Source organism: Agelaius phoeniceus, chromosome Z (assembly GCF_051311805.1).
Source record: "Agelaius phoeniceus isolate bAgePho1 chromosome Z, bAgePho1.hap1, whole genome shotgun sequence".
NCBI lineage: Eukaryota > Metazoa > Chordata > Aves > Passeriformes > Icteridae > Agelaius > Agelaius phoeniceus.
Window position 1 is genome coordinate 54,332,115 of NC_135303.1, and position 19,250 is coordinate 54,351,364.

Consider the following 19,250-nt stretch of genomic DNA (forward strand, 5'->3'; position numbering starts at 1 on the left):
ATGAGGTGATTTTCACCATTGCAGGGTTGATGACACAAATAAACAGTTCAGAAGGGATGTGGGGATCTACAAAAAGAAGCATATTCAATTAAGTTGTAGAAGGACACTTCTATTTGTGTTTTGCAGAGAGGACAAATTAATTCCATACTGGGAGTAGCAACTGCATATCCATCCCTCAGATTCTCTGATCTCAGCCTTATCACTGAAATCTGCAGCTCATGCATCTCATACAAAGTTAGGGAGTTCTAGAAATGGGTTTCTGAGTTTGGAAAATTCTTTATTAAATTTTTATGTTATATGCCACTGTCAAAATGCAGACAATGCATTTTTACTTTCTTTCCAAGTCTATATGAATATTTACCATATTTGTGCTGTTTGTTAAAATATGAGTATCAGCCTTTCAGGGGAGATGTCCTGGGGACATGGTGGTTTGTTTACTTGTTTTAATGAATACAAATTATGCAGGAAATGTATGTGTTTAACTAGGAAAATGTGTAATAAACATGAAAATATTTTAGTGTTATGTCAGCACAATTTCTAGTCATGCCATCATCAAAGATCTCTAATCTCTCTCAGTTCTTGTAATAAAAACTCACTGCAACTATAAGAGAAAATGAGATAATTTAATTTTGCAATAAGTACATAATATAAATTTAATTATTAAAGGATTTCCTTTTATCTTTAATATCCATTCTACAATTGTAAGGAAACACAATTTAATTAATGTTAATGGTATTTGTCTCTTCTCTAACAGCAGACAAATTTTGAAAAAGAGACACCAAGAAAAATATCTGACACACAATTCTGTAAAATAGCTATGCCAAAAATTTGTAAACTTTTTCTACTTTTTCTGGCCTTTATTTATTTGTTTGTTTGTTTGTTTGTTTATCTATTATTCATTTATCTAAGCTCTACTGGAAGTATTTCGTTCTCAAATGAGCAACATATTTTTCACCAGAAATGACAGAATTTAAGTCTGTCATTTCTGGTGAAATTTATGTCAGTCTACAACAGTAGACTGTTGTAAGGCATATGGTTAAACTTGTAATTCATTTGTCTAACTGTTTTTTTTGCTGAAAACTTACTGTGCTCTTATTTTTTCTTTTGTAAGTTTGCATATTTGTTGTTCTTAAAGCAACACACCCAAGTAGATAAAAAACATTTGCCTTTAGAAACATGTTAACAATTTTGAACAGTTTGGCTCCTGAGCAGATTTATGAACACTCCAAGTCTATCAACTTGTAAAATTTCAGTTTTAATGCTTTTTGTAATCTAAATTTCTCAAAAATATGTCTATACTATTTTTGTTGTTACACACTTACCTGAAAGTGTTTAGTAGTTTCCACTATCATTTTGCTTTCTTGTGTCATAAGCCTTTTCACTGTCTTTACAGGACTTCAGAAGTGCTCATTAGCTCTGTGGAACAGAAGAGTGTCTGAAAACTCATTGCTTTCTATTTCCTAAAATAAGAAGGTCTTCAAATGCTGTGAACCAGAATGCAGTATTGTTAGACTAAGATCAAAGGATGACCCTTGTACATCGTTGCAGAAACAACAATACCCCTTGGAAAAAAGACAAATAAAGCATTGCAGTGTAGTGTTTACCTGCCACTAGGAAAAACTGCTCAATGTACATGTTTTAAATCAAATCAGGATTAAAGCAATTTATTTATTTTTACAAATGTTTACTTATTTGGCAATCAGTGAACAAGGCAAGACGATAGATAAACCACAATGTTAAATTCTTACAGAATGTGTACATCCAGATGGTATGTAGTCTAAGCCTCAGTTCTAAGCAAGTCTTAGATCAACATGTACTGGGATATGACTACTCAAGCCATGTACAGCTGCAAAGATGGAAATCTTATAACTTCTTGGGGCAAATTGTTCTGATATGGACCTCTGTCGCCAAAAAAACACTTGTTGCTTGTGTCTTATGCCTTATGATCCAAATTTGCAGGTTTATAGTTTTGTCCTTTGCCTCTTGTCCCATCACCATGTACTGCTGGAAGTAGTCCTGCTCTATATTCTCTGTGCTACCTTATTTTCTCTTCTTAAGACTGAGCAGGCCCAGATCTCTCAGCCTCTCCTCATAACTGCATTCAGCTTCCAGCCATCTTGGAGGCCTCCTCTGGCCTCACTCTAGGACACTGATATCCTTCCTCCCCTGTGCTGGGGAGCCCAGAGCTACAGCACTCTCGATATGGTGCCATGTAGCAGGAAGAACCACTTTCCAAGACTTGCTACTATGCTCTTGGTAATACATCCCAGAATGGCATTGGCCTTCTGTGCTGCAAGAGCATTTCCCCACATCATATTCCACTTGATGGTCACTAGGATTTCAGGCCTCTCTCTGGACAGTTATCCTCCAATTTGGATTGTTGCGTGGACTTGCTTCATCTCAGATTAAAAATCTTGATCTTGTTCTTAATGAATTTCATGGCAATCCTGTCTAGGTCCCTTTGAGTTGCAGCCCTGCTCTCAAACATTTTGTCCCTGCCTCTGGTTTGGTATCAGTTGCATGCTTGCTGAAAGCACGTGCTGCCTCATCATCCAGGTCTTTAATCAAGACATTATAGATGTCACTACTGATCTCTAAAGAATCTTCTGCTCTGTGATTATCAGCTGGACTTCGCAGCATCAACTGCTTGCTTATTGCACCCATATATATTGTGAATCTGGTGATAGGGACACTATAGAAAACTGTCAAGTTTTTGCTAAAGTCATGATATGCAATGCTCAGTGCTCTCCCTTTATCTATACTGTTCACCACTTCAGCAAAGAAAACAAAGACCTCAGTCAGGCATAATTTACCCTGAAGCTGAAGTTAGCCAGTTAACTTCTTGTCCTTTGCATGTTTAGAAATGGCTTTAAGAAGTTTTGCTCTGTGAATTTGCCAGGCACCACAATTAAACTAACGCCCTCTAGTTTTTTGAAGATGGGTGTAACTTTTCTTGTTCAGCATATTGCTAAGACCCTTTGAGGACATGAATTCACAATGATAATGGCAATTGTTAAAATGGCATTGACCAGCTCCTGCAGCATGCTCAGGGTACACCTTGTTCCTTTGCTGTGTTCCTTTACCATGGATACTCCATTCTTTTTTTCATGCTCTGCTAGGATATGGGAATCCTAAGGATCAGTTTTACTTCTTCCTTTCCAGTAAAAGGAAACAGTTCTTCTCTAGACCCCTGTCACTAGGTTCCCTGCCCCATGAGACATATGGATAATATCCATAATCTTGTTAGCCTTCCTTTTCTTACTATTGAACCTCCAAAATTTTTTTTTTGTTGTACTTCAACATCTTTGGCAAGTTTTATCTCCTCTTGGTTTCCTAAGTGCATTCCTAGACATGCAGGTTATGTCTTTATATTCCCCTATATGTTGCATGTACCTGCTACCACATTTTGTATGCTTTCTTTTTGTGTTTGCACTCACTCAGGAGCTCACTCAGGAGTGTTTATATTTGGAGGCCTTATGCCACACTTGATTAAATATTTTGATACTGCTATGGACTTCTCTTTTGCTCTGAAGGCCTTTTTTGTTGAAATCTATCCAGCCCTTTTGATCTCCAAGGCAATTTTTAATGGTTTCCTCAAAACAGATCCTGAAGAGAAAAATTTTGGCTCTTCTGAGGTCAAGGGTTATAGTTCTGGAGTTTATTTCTTTTTCTCTTCTCTGTAGCTCATAAACTCCACAGCTTCACCTTCATGTTTGCTGTAATCAAGCCAGTCCTTGACCTTTACATTTTCAATCATTTATTCCTTGTCCATGAGTAGCAGGTTCAATGGAGCATCTCTCCTAGTTGAGTCATTGATGGTCTGCAACAAGAAGTTTCAGTACTTTACAAAATATTCTTAACAGCTGACAGAGTAAAATGAATTTAGTTAGTAACTGCTTTTGGGGTTTTTTCTTATTTCATTTCAATTGTGACTTAAAACTTGTTCAAATCATGTGACTTTATGTTGTAACCTAACATTCTGTTCATATCTTGATTCTACTCATTGCTTTGGAGCTTTTGTTTGGGTTATCCTTTAATGAAATTTTTAGTGATATTTTACATATGCTTTCAAAACAATAAGACTGCAGAGAAGTATTTCTTTTCAGTCACACAGCCATGGCTTATCAGAAGAGCTTCTGGCTAAAGTCCCCCAGTCACAAAGTTTAAAATGTGTAGAGGTTCTAAAAGTTCAATTTACTTTCGGAGTATATAACGTTTTTCAATAAAATATTTGTTTTCAGCTCCAGTTTTTATTCTTTTTTCAGGCTGTCCTAGCAGTGGAAACATTTCTGAATGTAATACCTCATTTGGTGGTTTTCAAGGATGCATGCGACATATTTCCATTGGTAACAAAGCAGTGGATATGATCTCTATTCAGCAAAACGGTTTTGGCAATTTCAGTGATCTTCAGATAGATTTATGTGGCATTACAGACAGGTGAGAAAATAATGTTTACTCATTAATTTATTTATGCCTGTGTTTTGTTTCTAATAGTGATTTGATGACAAAGAACAGAACATTGTTACAAAATAACATGCTGTTTCTTTTGTAAGAATTTAGAAATCTTGAATAAATGCAGAATATGTGGCATATAGCAAATAGACTTCCTTTAACTGCAAATAAAATTAAATTTGAATAAAATTATTTTATGTTTCTGACAAATTTAAATATCTTGCTTTCTTCTCAAGTGAGTTGCTGTCACAAATTCCCTCCTGCAACCTGCAGTCCCATCCACCTTTTAACATACTATGTTTTTTACAAGTTAATTCTGTTTCCTATCTTCTACCTCTCTAGAAACACAGTAGATAATATCCATCACAGTGAGTAATGGATATTATCACAGTGAGTTCACAGTGAGTGAACAATTGTCTTTTAGACCACAGTCAGAATTAATCTCATAACCTGAAATTAGCATCTGTCTAAAAGAATGGCTAGTTGAAGTGTCCCTCCCCAAAGGAAAGTCCCTCCCCAAAGAGGGATACATTCCCAGTGATAGAAATGCTTGAAGGAAAGACATTGCTGGAATTCAGTGTAGTGAAAGCAGAGCGGTTGCAGAACAACACAAGCTGCTGAGAAGAGAGTGAGTGAACACACAAACAGTCAATGGAAGGAGAAGTTTTATTCTGTAGACTCCAGAGAATGCAGTCACAGACAGATATGCTGCCTTTAACCCCAAAGTGTTTTTCTTGGATGCAGCTGAAAGGTTGTACTGAAAGGACACAGCAGACAGAGGAGAAATTATGTACTTTTGAATAATTCTCCCTCACTTTCTACATTTCTAGTCCTCATAAGGTGTCTTTTAGTTTCAAAAACTCTTGTCTTTTGAATTATAAGACTTTCCTAAAGGTATATCTTTTTCAGAAAACACTGTAGGCAGAGATCTGCTTTAAGACAATTGCCAGTTTCAGGATTAGTCACACAACCTTACTTCTGAGACCTGCAATCCCTTCCTAGAGATAACACGGCCTACAGATATCCATGTTCTTATTTTGGAAACAGTCACTACTCCTTGTAGATGAAAGATGGAAAAAATACTAGCTATTTACCTAATTCTTCATAAAAGTTTAGGGGAGAAAAGTCCAAGATGAGGATAAAAGTTCTCAAGATCGGTGATACAAAAGGAAAATAACATCTTCATGGGAGATTCTTGGTTGGTTGGTTTTGTTTTCTATAATAATTTCAAGTCTTAATTTCTGTCTCTTCTTCTGTCTTCACCATTGTACCTTTCTTGCATTGGCTCTCAATCTAAGCAAAGATTTAGTTTTCAGTTCCCATCATGCTAAGCATATGTCTTCCTAATTTATCAAAATAGAAGTTTAATCTACTCATTCTTATATTTCATTACCCTCATTGTATTTTTTTTTCAAAATAGACTGCTTTTAAAAATCCTGTCTGATCTTGTGCTGTCTTGCTTCTGGGACTATTTCTTTCCTGTTGCTTTGCACAGTCTCATTTAATTCAATATCTGCTGCTCATAGTTTGGAACAAATTTCATGTCTCTCTTTATCAAATTAATTCTACATCTCACTATAAATCCCAGGTGATAAAGCACATATATTTGGCAAAATTAAAACTGCTTACATGTTTTAAACAATATTTAATAGGCAGCTTGTATGATCCTGTGCACCATATTGCTTGAGAAAAAATGCTTTCTTCCTACCATGATTTATAAATGTCTTTGAATGCCCTAAGCTAATGAGCATTTTGTGTTCCCAGCAGTAAATATCTCCCTAAACGTGAGCGCAAATAAATCCCTTCTTTGTCTTGGAGTCTTTATGCGAGTCTTTACATCTTCAGTTCCAAATCATGAAGCATGGCCCAAATTCCAGAGTTATTGACAGCTTTTTGTAATAGAAGTGACTGACACCTAAATGTAGTCCTTTTGTGTTAGTTTTACATATTTGAAGTGCATGAAAACAAATAATATTTGCTCTTTGCATAGCAAACTGGATTTACATGCAATAGTAAATAAACTGAAAACAATTTTATTTAATCCATTCTTTACTTCACATATACACAAATAGTATATGAAGAGTGTTTCTTATGAGATTTACAGTCTTCATAGAGAGATGTTTAGTTAATAATTAATTTTTCTGAATATAAATTATTAACTTTTTTATTCGTTTTATACAAACAAATGCCGTACCATTTTCCTATTTTCAGTTTTCTCAGTTTGATAAACTCTCTCATTCCTTATCCTACTCTTAAATTGTTATGATTGTTTGCAGTCATCAGTCTTTCCATGATCCCTCATTTAGCCATTTCATTACATGACATCCTTATATTGTTCTATTGCTCATATATCTCTTTTGTGTGCAAACAATTCTCTTCATATATTTCTCCTTAATATCTTTTCTCTCAGCTCCTTTATCAATATATATTGGTTTAATAACTCCTAATTAGCTATAAACCATTCACAAAATCACTTTAAAGGACACAGTGTCATTTAAATACCTTACAATGTTAGCATATTTAGTCTCTGAGGAGAGAGTACCAGATGCATCTGTCCTAATTATATTGAGCCCTACACAGAAACATACAATTTCCTACCAGGAGCTCTTGCCTTTTTGTCCTACCAGCAGCATACAAAAAAAGGATTGAATAGGTTTATATCTTTAAAAAGAAAAAGCCAAAAATAAAAATTATGATCACTGCACAGTTCTGAAATAATTTTTTTTTAACTTTTTTGTTTGAATAAGCTGAAAAATGAAGAAATAATAGGCATTAAAAATGCAGCAGTTATTTACTTTTTTAAAAGGATATTTTAGCCATAATTTAGAACCAGGATAAAGAAATAGTATAAAAAAATGCATCTAGTTGAAAACTGACATACAAAGTTTTTATCTTTCCCTTTCTTTTTCGCAACTATATTCATATTCTGGATCAGTATTCTCCTCTCAATATTAGTTTATAGTAATTAATAGGCTGCTGCCTTGGTTTAAAATATTATATAATTTTCAGAAGCCATACACTTAAAAGCATATTATCAAGAAATATGCAGTAAATGTTTACTTAGCTGTTGCTTTTCTGGTTTTAGCAGACATAAAAATTATTTTTTATAGATTAAGTATTAGAAATACTGTTTCAAATACGAGAATTTTTTTAGAAAATTGCCTTGTTCAAAGAAAGTCGTGTTCTAAATCTTGCTTTGGGGTAGGGTCGCAGCATATAATGTAATTTACATTTACTTTGATGTAGCAAGTGGCTACTTTCTATTATACTTTCTGAAGCAGAGGAAAAAACTTAATGTTAAAAGATTTAAATTTAATGTTAAAAGATTTAAATTATACTTCTAACTTGTTTGCATTTCATTAAGGTTGGTTCAAGCATCATCAATTTCTTCGAAGCTTTTCATCTTGTGAAAAATATTAGGAAGATTAATTAGTAGGGACAGGGAGTCAATACAAGTAAAGACCATATAAAACACAATTTTTAGATAATGTCTTTATCAAAAAGGCATAAGACACAAAATGTGACTGAAATAAAAGCAGACCAGCTGTCAGTGAATGCACTGAAGGTCTTGAATGGCAGTTTTGCTAGAGATTTGTATTTATAATAACTGATGATTAGAAAGAGAAATAGAGCATTTACCTAAGAAACATTAGTATGCATATTTATATAATTCTGTCAAACAAAGTATTAAAATCAAAATAATTGTAAGCCTGATGCCTAAATTTTATCTTTAGGCTCCAAAATATAATTCAGTGAGACATATATCATCTGTTGACTAGTCTTAGGAATACATTTTTTGAGTGAAAGAATAGATACAAGATTAGCTGTTTCCCTGCCAAAAATGTCACAGATTTCCTTGAAAAGATGACATCTATCAGTTTACTTACTTTACCTATACTTCACCTGCTACTTCTTTTTTAATTCCCTTCTGTGAAAACCACTTATCCTTGTTTATAAACATGAAAGAAAGATAAAGTTCTTTGAGTGCCATGAGCAGTGAATGTGCAAAGACCCTGAATTATTCATAGGGCAGATGTGTGAAATGCTGGACTTTCTGCAATCCTAATTTAATATTCTTATAACGTTTCTTGGATGAATTAAAAGGTATTTTAAGATCCTGTGAATGTTAGTGGGCATGTTGTTTTTGTCCATTTTTTTTTTCCTGTGGCTAATGTTAACAGTAAAGTCATTTTACACTTTCTGAACTGTATCATGCACATAAACTCAGTGCAGTTAGAAAGTTAACCAATTTCTAAGGTGAAAAGCTAGTTAATAATCAGTTGAAGTGTGCCAATCTATTTCAATGTATTTTCAGCTGCATTTATAAAAAAAGATTTCTTTTTTTTTCATGTCACAATTATTTTATACTTTAGTATAGTGCTGCAGTCTTAAACACTAAGAAGTTACAGGTAAATTATTTTTTCAGTCAACCATTGTATACTTAGAAGAAAGTAATCAAAACTCTTCAGGATCTTAGTCATATTACCAGAGTGGAAATGGCTTTACAAGTAGTTAGTTAGGTTGGAACCAACATACTGAACTCTTTCTAGGATAGAAAGTGAACAGGATTTTGGCATAAGAAATAGATGTCAGGTGCTGTGATAAGATTAATTTGTTAGGTGAAACAGAAGGAAATCTGCTGTAATGTTGCTTTGTTTATGACACATGCTGTTGAAGAAATCCCAGTCATTGTAAAACTTGCCATTGAATTATCAACACATGAACCTTTATTAGTCTGCATTGAATTGTGACCAGTTGAACACTAACAACAATTCTCTATCTTATACCTTATTTCTGTTCTCATAAGCTTGTTACATAATTAAGATATTTTTATAAGCAAAAGGAATACCAGGGAAGAAATTATCTTAATAATCTTTTACTTACATTGGCATCCTTACCAATGACCTTGGATGACTTCCTTCACACTATACTTTTCCAGGATTTTGCCTTTCTTGCTAAGTACAATAGTAAGTGAAGAGAAAAAATAGTGAAAATGCACACTGTTTTTTGTTTTAGGTGTTTGCCTAATTACTGTGAACATGGTGGTGAGTGCTCACAGTCCTGGAACAGTTTCCACTGTAACTGTGCCAATACTGGTTACAAGGGAGCAACTTGTCACTATCGTAAGTATAAGGTGTTTTCTGATTTCTGATTATGCTTTTATTTCTGATTTCATTTCTTCACCACAAAACAAACCAAAAAGACAAAGCAAGCCAAAGGAAAAAACATTTGAACTTACCCTTCATAAAATATTCTCAGTTATAAAAATACTCATAAGTTGGTTTGAGGAAAGGCCTCGGGAACTCAAAATATGTAACAAAAAATTGATTGAAAGTTTAAGTGTTTTTCTTTTACATTTTTTTGTATTTTATATAAGATATCAATATCCTCTCTCATCCATATAACTCCACTTTCTGAATCAATGTATCATTTAGAAATACAGCAAATTCATCTGTATTCATCATAATAACTAATATTTACTATTTCTGAGCCACTGGGACTACATGCATGTCCAAAGTAATCCTGTGCTAAACCTCAAACACATGTTTGTATAGTCTTCTAGATCAGGAAGTAGATTAGAAGAAAATAAAATAAACACATTTTGAAAGATTAAGTGAATGTGACTTAGGTAATTTCACAAGAGATGCTTTACTTTGGTACTGCTTTTTGCATGTTCTGGGAAGAAGATAAAATAAGTATGCTGGCTTCATTGCATGCCTATAATAAGTAAAAATCCATAGACGTTTAGTGGTTGTTTTTTTTTTTTTTTAATACAAAGATTGCCCTTATCTCAGATAAATAATTCTATACTTACATATTGTCTATATAAAATCGTTACAATCCTTTTTTGGCAGCTTGTACAAAAAGAATGTATGTCTACCTAAATGGTACTTTTTGAGAAATCACTGATTTTAGCATACTGCCTATTTAAAATCTTGCTTGTACAAAGTCAACAACAGTCATAACTAACAATATTAAGAAAAACTATGTAAAATAGGAAATATGCCAATAGTAGCTTTTGAATACCATGTTGTACCCAATTAAAACCTGATGAGGCCAGAGTGAAGATGAACTGATTTGATTCATTGCAATTTGAAAAGTCACAAATTGAATCATCTGTTAATTTCTATGAGGACAGAGGGAGGCTAGAGTTTCCTGATGGTTAGGACTTAATGAGAAATGTAATAATATGAGTCACCAATTTTTTTATTGTCTAAAATAATAATGAATAACTGAACTTTTGTCATTTCTAAATTTAGCTAAAAGTATTTATTATAAGGAACCATAAAATTGGGTTTAAAAATTGCAAAAATTGTTTATTATGAATATTTCATAGAGTAAGTAAAACGAATGGTTTGTCTCTTTTTATAGTTGTTGCCATATAATGTCAGTAACCATCAGGCAAAAAAATAGAAAGATAACACTCTTTAAAACTTAGCTTATTAAAAAAAAGTATAGCACTCATAAGTACTTTTCATTATTAATCTAACGGCTCATTCTTTTTGGCGGAATTTTTAAAAGTTTTGATAACTGGTAGAGTGCAGTTTAATTTTGAAATGAAAGATAAAAACATTATGACTGCTCAAAAGAAATATAATAGGTAAAGGAGAATTTAGATTAATGTGTCCAGCTGTGACATTATCATCATGTTTTCTGAGATCCAGTTATAGAGGTGGACTCATATATCTTTTTCTTCTCAGATATTTCATATAGAAGAGGTATCACAGGTTTTTTTTTTTTTTAGGTCTTGACTGATACAAAGTATACATGACAGGGAACCAAGGAGCTGTCATTTTGTCTTTGCTAATTTAGTTCTTTTACTGAAATCTCTGACAAGTCACTTGCTTTTCCATTTACAGTGGGAAGAAACTTAAGAAGTGTGAAAACCAAAAAATGCTTACCTTCTGCTTTATGTTGCAACAACAGCAACAAAAATCTGATTTGGTTGAGGTAGTTAATGGGGTTTTCCTCAAAATCAGATTACCAGAGTCTAAGTAATACCCTTGGCATTCTAGCATTTTTCAGAATTTTTTCAACCATTTACTCACCCATATTTCGTGTTTTTTTCCCAGAGGTTTTGAGCTGGAAATACAGAATAAAATGCTTAAAAATGCACCATGTAATCTCCATGATAAATAAAATATGCTTAAAATTTTCTAATGAAGGCATAGTTTTGATTGCATGAATTTTTCTTCATTCTTTAGCAGAACAGCACACACTCAACTTCTTTTCCCAATGTCAAGGGTCATGCACTTTTTTTTTTAAATTTCTTGAATAAAATGTAAAATCATGCCATTACGTTTGTGATGGAATATGTTCTTTTACAGCCATCTATGAGCAATCATGTGAAGCCTATAAGCACAGAGGGAACACTTCAGGCTTTTACAATATTGATTCAGATGGAAGTGGCCCCCTGGGACCATTTCTTGTGTACTGCAATATGACAGGTGAGGTGATAAACTTCCTTAACTTACAGCTGTGGCTGTATGCATGCTCATTATATTGAAACACAACTTATCAAGTGAGAAGTCTCTACAGTTTGTGAATTTAATGTAAACATGAACAACAAAATGAAGGCGGCTCTTTAGCTCAGGATATTGGGCAAATAATTAGGTATAAAAATTAGAATTATAACAGAATTCAGGCTGTGAAGCTAACACAGCATTCCTGTTATGCTTTGCATAAATGGGGCATGTGTTCCATATGGAGGCAATGTCATACTAGTTCATTTTTGGGGAGCAGCTTTGTTTTCACTGAAGTTGCAGCCTCTTGAGGATACTTAGGAAAATGAGAAATAAGTTATGTTTATGAGAAATTTTCTGACTTTCCCTGATAGCCTTCTGAAAAATTTTAACTTAGATCTGGCCTTTGTTGGGAGGAATGTTGATATTAAACTTCATCTTTCAAACTGCAAGGTGATCTTTTGGAGAATACAAATGCAACAGTTGGTCTGCTTTTTAACAAAGCAGTTAATGTTATCTCTGTATGGTATATGGTATATTGGTAAAGGTCCTTTCAACAAAGCTTAAATTTAAATGGCTGTTTGGAATTTATTATTGCTGGATTTATGGCTATCTCCTTTACTGTTTACTTAGCTCCTTTTATTTGAAACGCTTTCCAGCCAAAATGACTGGAACATTTTATTGTTTTGTTTGAAAAAAAAAAAAATTTAAAATTAAAATTAAAAAAAATATTTTTACACAGTTTTAACTGTTTAAAAGAATAGAAGAATAAGCTAGATTTGAACTGGCTAGGGCTAGATATGCCCTAAGTGTTGAGAACTTGACTTAGAACCCTTATAGTAAGATTTTGATGTTGACTTGAGCACTTTACCTAGTCTCATGGTGCCAGCTCCTGACTTCGACTTCTACAGCAAACTATGCTTGCTCACAGTAGGCATGTTTCAGATTGGCAAGGCTCTTAAAAAGAAATATTCTAGTGTCCTGTGAGACTAAAAGAGACCAAGGAATCATGGCAGAAAGATGACAATTTTTCTAAGTGGGTATAACTCTCCAAGGTACAGTGTAGTGTCTGATTTATTCTTGTGTGTCCATGAACAGCTGTTCCTGTTTTCCTCAGTCACTCCTTATTCACCACATTAAGCAAACATCATTGATCAGTTCTTCATCTCAAGATGCATTCTGACAGGACGAATCCTCTATATTTGTTTTGTTCCCAGTTTCCTCATGACTGGTATTCCCTTTTCCCACCAGTGGCAGGAAAGGCAGATGCCCACATTTCTTACTGCACTGCCTTGTCTTTGACATTCATGGGGCTCTATTTTCAGGCAGCTGGGAGGGAGGTGCCATCTCCTGAATTTATTCTTGGAGGTCAGTTTCAGAATCAAAAGCCTACAGTCCACACTGTCAATTAAAATGCTACAAACTTTGCTGTTAGCTGTTTTTCTTTTTTGTGTAATTTTGTGAGTGTGACAATGAGTTGAATATCCAAAATCCTTGTCTTCATTTTTATGTTCAGTGTAATGTTTAGATGTATTTGTGTCTGTATGTGTATCTGTCTACCAAAAAAACCCACAAACATAGAAAACAGTACCCAAAACACACAAAGGAACCAAAATTTAAATTTGTTTTTCTAGCTATCTGGTTTTTGACAGTCTAATTACATCCTTAATAAAATTTTATGATTAGATGCAGAATATTTTGTTTAGATTTCCTGACTATTACTTATCTCTAAGTAACCATCATTCTTTCCTCTTCATGGATAATTTTATATGATCTGCCCTGTGTGGCCTATAGGCACCTGACGATATAAAATACAGTTCTAGTAGTTAGAATACTATTATTAGAATGTCTGAAATACTATGTCAATACTAAAATTTAGGAAAAAAAAAAATTCTCTCTTTTTTTTTTTAATTAGCTGGCCATAAATATGCAAGAATACAGTGACCATGAATCTAAACTTGACTGTCCCAGATGGGCTTTAACTGAAGCCTTCTCACCCCTACCTTGAAAGGGGTTTTGGTCAGGAGAGTGAGAGTTACGGGTTTTGAAAGTGGGAGTTGAAACAGAATAAGCTCATTTTTAACCTATTCACAGGTGAAGGATCTTGGCAAAAATACAAAACAGAAGAATGATATGAGCCTTCACCATGATTACTATATTTAATTTTAGGTGGCAGTAATAATTCACCTTCATGTAATCTTAGTTTTACAGTAAACACAGTATATGCAAGAAACTTCTCCTTCTATGTATTAAAGAAAAGGCCTGTAGGCCATTTTCTCCTACTGAATAAATTAATTTAAGCTATAAGGATGCATTTAATGTAGGTAGATTCTAGGATAGAGTTAGTGTTATTTTATGCAGTATTTAAGCTTAGGGAAAGTGTTTTTTTCTTCTAATCTTTCATTGCAATTTACCAAGTAAACAATATTTTATTTCTGATACAAATATTTGGGGGTCATCACATATTCTTTCCTTATTGAATAATCCTAACTAGCTGAATATCTGTTACAGTCATGGCAGAGTGACCTACCTATGAATAGAAATGATGAATAATTGTTTTCATTTTTGCTCAATGATTTATGTCTGTTTCATGCGCTCCAAAGGGCTTTCTGTGATCAAAGAAGTTATCCTGAAGTTTGGCAGATTTCGTCATGCATGCTCTTTGCCTTACTAACTTGCACAATGTTCTGATTCTTTATTACTTTTTACATGTGTTGTGAAAGATGCAACGTGGACAATTATACAGCATAACAGCACCAACCTAACCAGAGTTAAAAGTGCTAATCGAGAGAACCCACACACTGTGTTTTTCAAGTATTCTGCCAGCCTAGACCAGCTTCAGGCTACAATAAACCTTGCAGATCACTGTGAACAGGAGCTTGCTTACTACTGCAAAAAGTCAAGGCTTTTAGATAAGTCAGGTAAGTAAAGCAGACAAACCTAATTATGTTGCATCATGCTTTTATTTTGCTAGCTACTAAAGTTATTTATTTCTAACAAGACTATGGCTTTTTGCTACTATGGAGTTTGAACTACTTCAAATATGGAGTTCTCAGATTTCTGTAAATTGCCAAGAGATATTTGAACCAGGAAAATGCAAATGTCGATTTATAATGATTTTCTTTCAGAGAATTAAATTCACAAGTTAATTTCTCTCATAAGACTTTTAAATTAACAGAGATTGTTATTAAGATCCCCTCTTGTTTAGTCTTCCAAGAATTTTTAATTTTAAATAAGGAATTAAATTATTACTGAGGAAATATTTTCTTAAAAGAGCATAAATTAGTGTGTAGATACCAGCAGAAGCTAATGTGTGCACTTAATGTGCATATTGTGGGTATTTGACAAAACGCATCAATAACATTGAATTTCCACTATCCAGTATAAACATTCTTAGAAAGCTCAGTAGTTAAAATGTGGATTATTGACAAAATTATAATTGCCTTAAGAAATAACGGAAGATCTTATCTACTTAAAATAAAAGCGAAGTTATGTAGTCTATTTAAATTTTAACTTTATTGACACAGAGCTGGTGTTAAAAGACCTTGCTCTGAACATCTAAGTGCTCCAAATAATGTGGAGGTAAAATCTTCATTGTTTACTTTCTTTTGAAAAACTTCGTGAAATTTTTTGGCTTGTGCACCAGAAACTCTTAAAATGTTAAAAATTTATTAGTTGACATTCTTTCCTACTAAGCAGAGAGAATGCCTCTGCGTGAAACCCTCTCTGGTTCTAGGTCTAAGCTCTTTCCTTATACATTATTTCTCACTAATTATGGCATGGGTATCTCTGGACTTCTTAGGCTGGTGTTTGCTTTTGGAAGAATATCTGTTTGAAAACACCTCCACAGCAAAAAAAGTGAACCTGCTGCTTAAGGTGTCCTGATGAACCTTCTTTTTGCTGTGGGCTCCAAATTAAAGCTATGTTTAGATGTTCAAAAGCCTGGTTTGCCTCAAGCAGAAAGTTTAAAGACTTTTTTTTTTTTCTTGTCCAGGGAGACTGCATGTAAATGTGCTAAAATAATTCACTATCTATATTGTTCTGCTGTTTATATTGCATATAGCTGCATGTTTATAATATGCACATAAATGTGTTAAAATAAATGTTTTAGAAGTGTGCAATCAGATGTGGTAAGTAATTTAAAGTTTAGTTGCGAATGCTAAGAATAAATAGATGTGAAAGAGACTGATATGAGACCTCTAAGAATTTTCTAAAATAATTCTTTTTTTAAGCAGAGTTTAATCACTCTCATTTCTACTGTTTACAATCTTCACTAGGTATGCCTGAGAAATAGAAAATTTGATGATGGTTACATAATATATTTTTTGGAGCATACAATCCACCTAGTAATTTTAAACTGACTGTATTTTAGGAGTGCATTGTATTCAATCAACCTGGATAGCATTTGCAAATGATCTCATTAAAGAAGCCATTGCTTAATACATTTATGTGATCATTATGAAGAAATCTCTGACCACTTTAATTAATGGCTTTATTTTGCCCAGGCAGTACTTTCTGCCAAGGCAGTAAAAAAAATCTGTGCTAATCAGTATGAACTTGCAGCATTTCAGTAAATACTCTCTCCTCACTCTGCTGTATGAACAAATAACTGAGACCAGCTTTTAAACATACCTCAATGTCCCTAGTGAAATGTTGGGAATGCTAATTCATGACTACAGTATAAAACTAAGGCATGCTGTTAAAGCAGCAGAAATATTCTGCTTTTTACAATCTTAGTTGCTAGAACCTTTTTAAAGTGTTGTCTGATAAATTATTTATACACGGTCTCTGGGTTTTCTTCCTCCTGTGATGGTTTGCAAACGCAAACACTGATATTGGACATTGATGCCATTATGCAAGCTTGACTTTTCGAAAAACTGCTCATACTGTTTTTTGGCCTGCTGGGCTGACAGTTGTGTGGTAATGAATGCAGTCAATATGTTCACGATCTGAAAGATTGTCAGTGTAACAGAGGTCTTATCTAACAGTGAGGTTTAATAAGCAGTGGTGCTTGTAAGCAAAGTTGAGACTAGAATAAATTCCAGCTTCTTCATGGGGGCTGGGTGCTAAAAATGGAGCTCCAGCAGAAGCAAAAAAAAAAAAAGCATCTATAAGAAATTCTGTAGTTTAACAGTACTTGATCGCTTCTCATGCCTTGACTTTCATGCATGCATCACCCTTCTTCCATCTCATTTGAGATGGTTTATCTTTTTGCTTCATATCATTTAGCTATCGTGTTCTGCAGATATTTCTTCTGTTGCTATACTTGCTTGGCAATATCTTTAAGCTTATTCTGCAGTACTGTACTTTCATTAAAGTACTTTCATTAAAGAAAATAAGTTTAATCATTTTACTACAAACAATGCTGACTTGATGCACCACCGAGAGATGTGATAGTCCTGGGCAACTTCGCTTCTCCTCGTCAGATATACCAATTTACTTATGGGATCTCCATTAACATGATTTTTGTTGTCTCTGAGTATCTAAATTCTGAATCTGCTGTCCATGACCAAACAGCTGTCTTTGGGCGTTTCTGATTAACACCACTACTCAGCTACTCAAAGCTTATCACAGATATTGGTAGTAGTGCTCTGTAGTACTCTTGGTAGCGGGATGAGGCCTTTTCTGTGACTTCCCTTATTCTATTTCTGGTGGTTCCAACATCTGAAATTGATCTTTACTGGGGAATATAAACTATCCTGATTTTTAGGATGATTATGTCTCCGCTTTCATGGACCATTTTAAAATGAATTATATAAATTGACTGCCTAAGATAAATTATTCTAATATCACGGCTGGCTGAACTAGGTACTGTGAGTTCCCTTTTCTACTAATGCAAGCAAAAATCTGTGACAATCACTTAGTATGTGATAATGAAGTATTAAAATGAAAAATTACTTATCAAGTAAAGGTGGAAATTTATTTTTTCCTGGTCATTTAAAGGTGTTGGATTTGAGCAGGTTTTTTTGTCTTCTTAAACTTTTGGAAAACTATTTGGATGAGAAAGCTGATAGAAGTAGGAGACAAGACTGGGCATTGATTTTCTCTAACCTTTTTAGATGGAATGCCACTGAGCTGGTGGATTGGAAGAACCAATGAAACTCATACTTACTGGGGAGGTTCCTTGCCTGCTGTACAAAAATGTGCTTGTGGACTGGAGGGAAGCTGCATTGATTCCCAGCATTACTGCAACTGTGATGCGGACAGGGATGAATGGTGACTTTTTACTGTTCATTATTCACAATATTTTTTTTGTTAAAAGTAAATAAAGAAAATATACAGGCCTTAGCACATTTATAATACCAAGGCAGTTGGAAATCTAAGTTGCCATAGTGTCATCTGATTCTTTGCTATAGAACATAATTTTTCACAAAGTTATTGCTATACATATTAAGTATTATTGCTAATTCTTTCACTGTAAATTTTGGGTAAGATTTAATTTTACAGATATTTTCTAGTCTTTAGTATTATTGCATGTAATAAATTAAGACAATAGTTCTTTAGCATAACTTAAGTTAGTTTTAGATTACTGAACATAATTAACTTAAAACATTCTGTTAAAAAAGTTAGTTCTTAGCATAATTTATAATTACACTTTAAGGTTTAGACTTTTTACATCCTTTATCTTTTTCATCTACAACATAGACAAAGAAAATTAATAACTCTTGCTATCAATGAAGCAAAGCAGTCATATGGAGTCCTACTCAAAGAGAATAAATGGATTTCTAGGATGTACATCTTCTGTTTGTGCCTAAAATTCTCTGGTGTCATTTACAATAACTTTCAAATAAATAATATAATAAATGAGTTCTTGTTACTATGTCAGATCTGAACCTTACTTTTCCTTTAGTAGGATCAGATACAACTTTCTCAACAATAGCTCCAATGCAGCACAGGATTTGATAATGTGGAGGGACTTTTCAAATGAAAGCTCTTCTGTTAAAGAAACTTTTATGGTCTTAAAATTATGAAGTTCATTTACTTAAATAAATAAAGTTCAGTGAATACATTAATATATGCATTTTAAAAAATGCATCAACATCTATTTTTTTTTGAAAGTGGGAAAATGTAAAGAAGATTAGGAACTTAGAAACAACTTGATGTATGCAAAATCAAGCAATACATAATTTTTTTCTTCTGAAGGTCCACCCTTCCTTTAAAGGAGCAACTACTAAGTTGGGTTGGAAAATGCTTGTTCCCTCAATATGAGCAGGGAATTCAACAGACACAGAAAGGAAAGTACAAGAAAGAGTTAATCAAAGAACAATTCTTCACAAGCTTCAAAGATTTCTGGAGAAAAGAATTTCCTATTGCAGTAAAATTCACAGGGTGATA

At 33.7% G+C, this 19,250-nt stretch overlaps 1 protein-coding gene across 2 annotated transcripts in view; it reads left to right on the forward strand.

The window, feature by feature from the left end:
- Nucleotides 1-19,250, forward strand: part of CNTNAP4 (contactin associated protein family member 4) — a 202,627-nt gene that overhangs the window by 144,749 nt on the left and 38,628 nt on the right. For both annotated transcript variants that reach the window (XM_077171392.1, XM_054652497.2), the window contains exons 10-14: nucleotides 4,266-4,437; nucleotides 9,469-9,575; nucleotides 11,781-11,900; nucleotides 14,639-14,836; nucleotides 17,975-18,131. In XM_077171392.1, coding sequence (XP_077027507.1) covers nucleotides 4,266-4,437; nucleotides 9,469-9,575; nucleotides 11,781-11,900; nucleotides 14,639-14,836; nucleotides 17,975-18,131 — 754 coding nt within the window. The remainder of the gene's footprint in view (nucleotides 1-4,265; nucleotides 4,438-9,468; nucleotides 9,576-11,780; nucleotides 11,901-14,638; nucleotides 14,837-17,974; nucleotides 18,132-19,250) is intronic.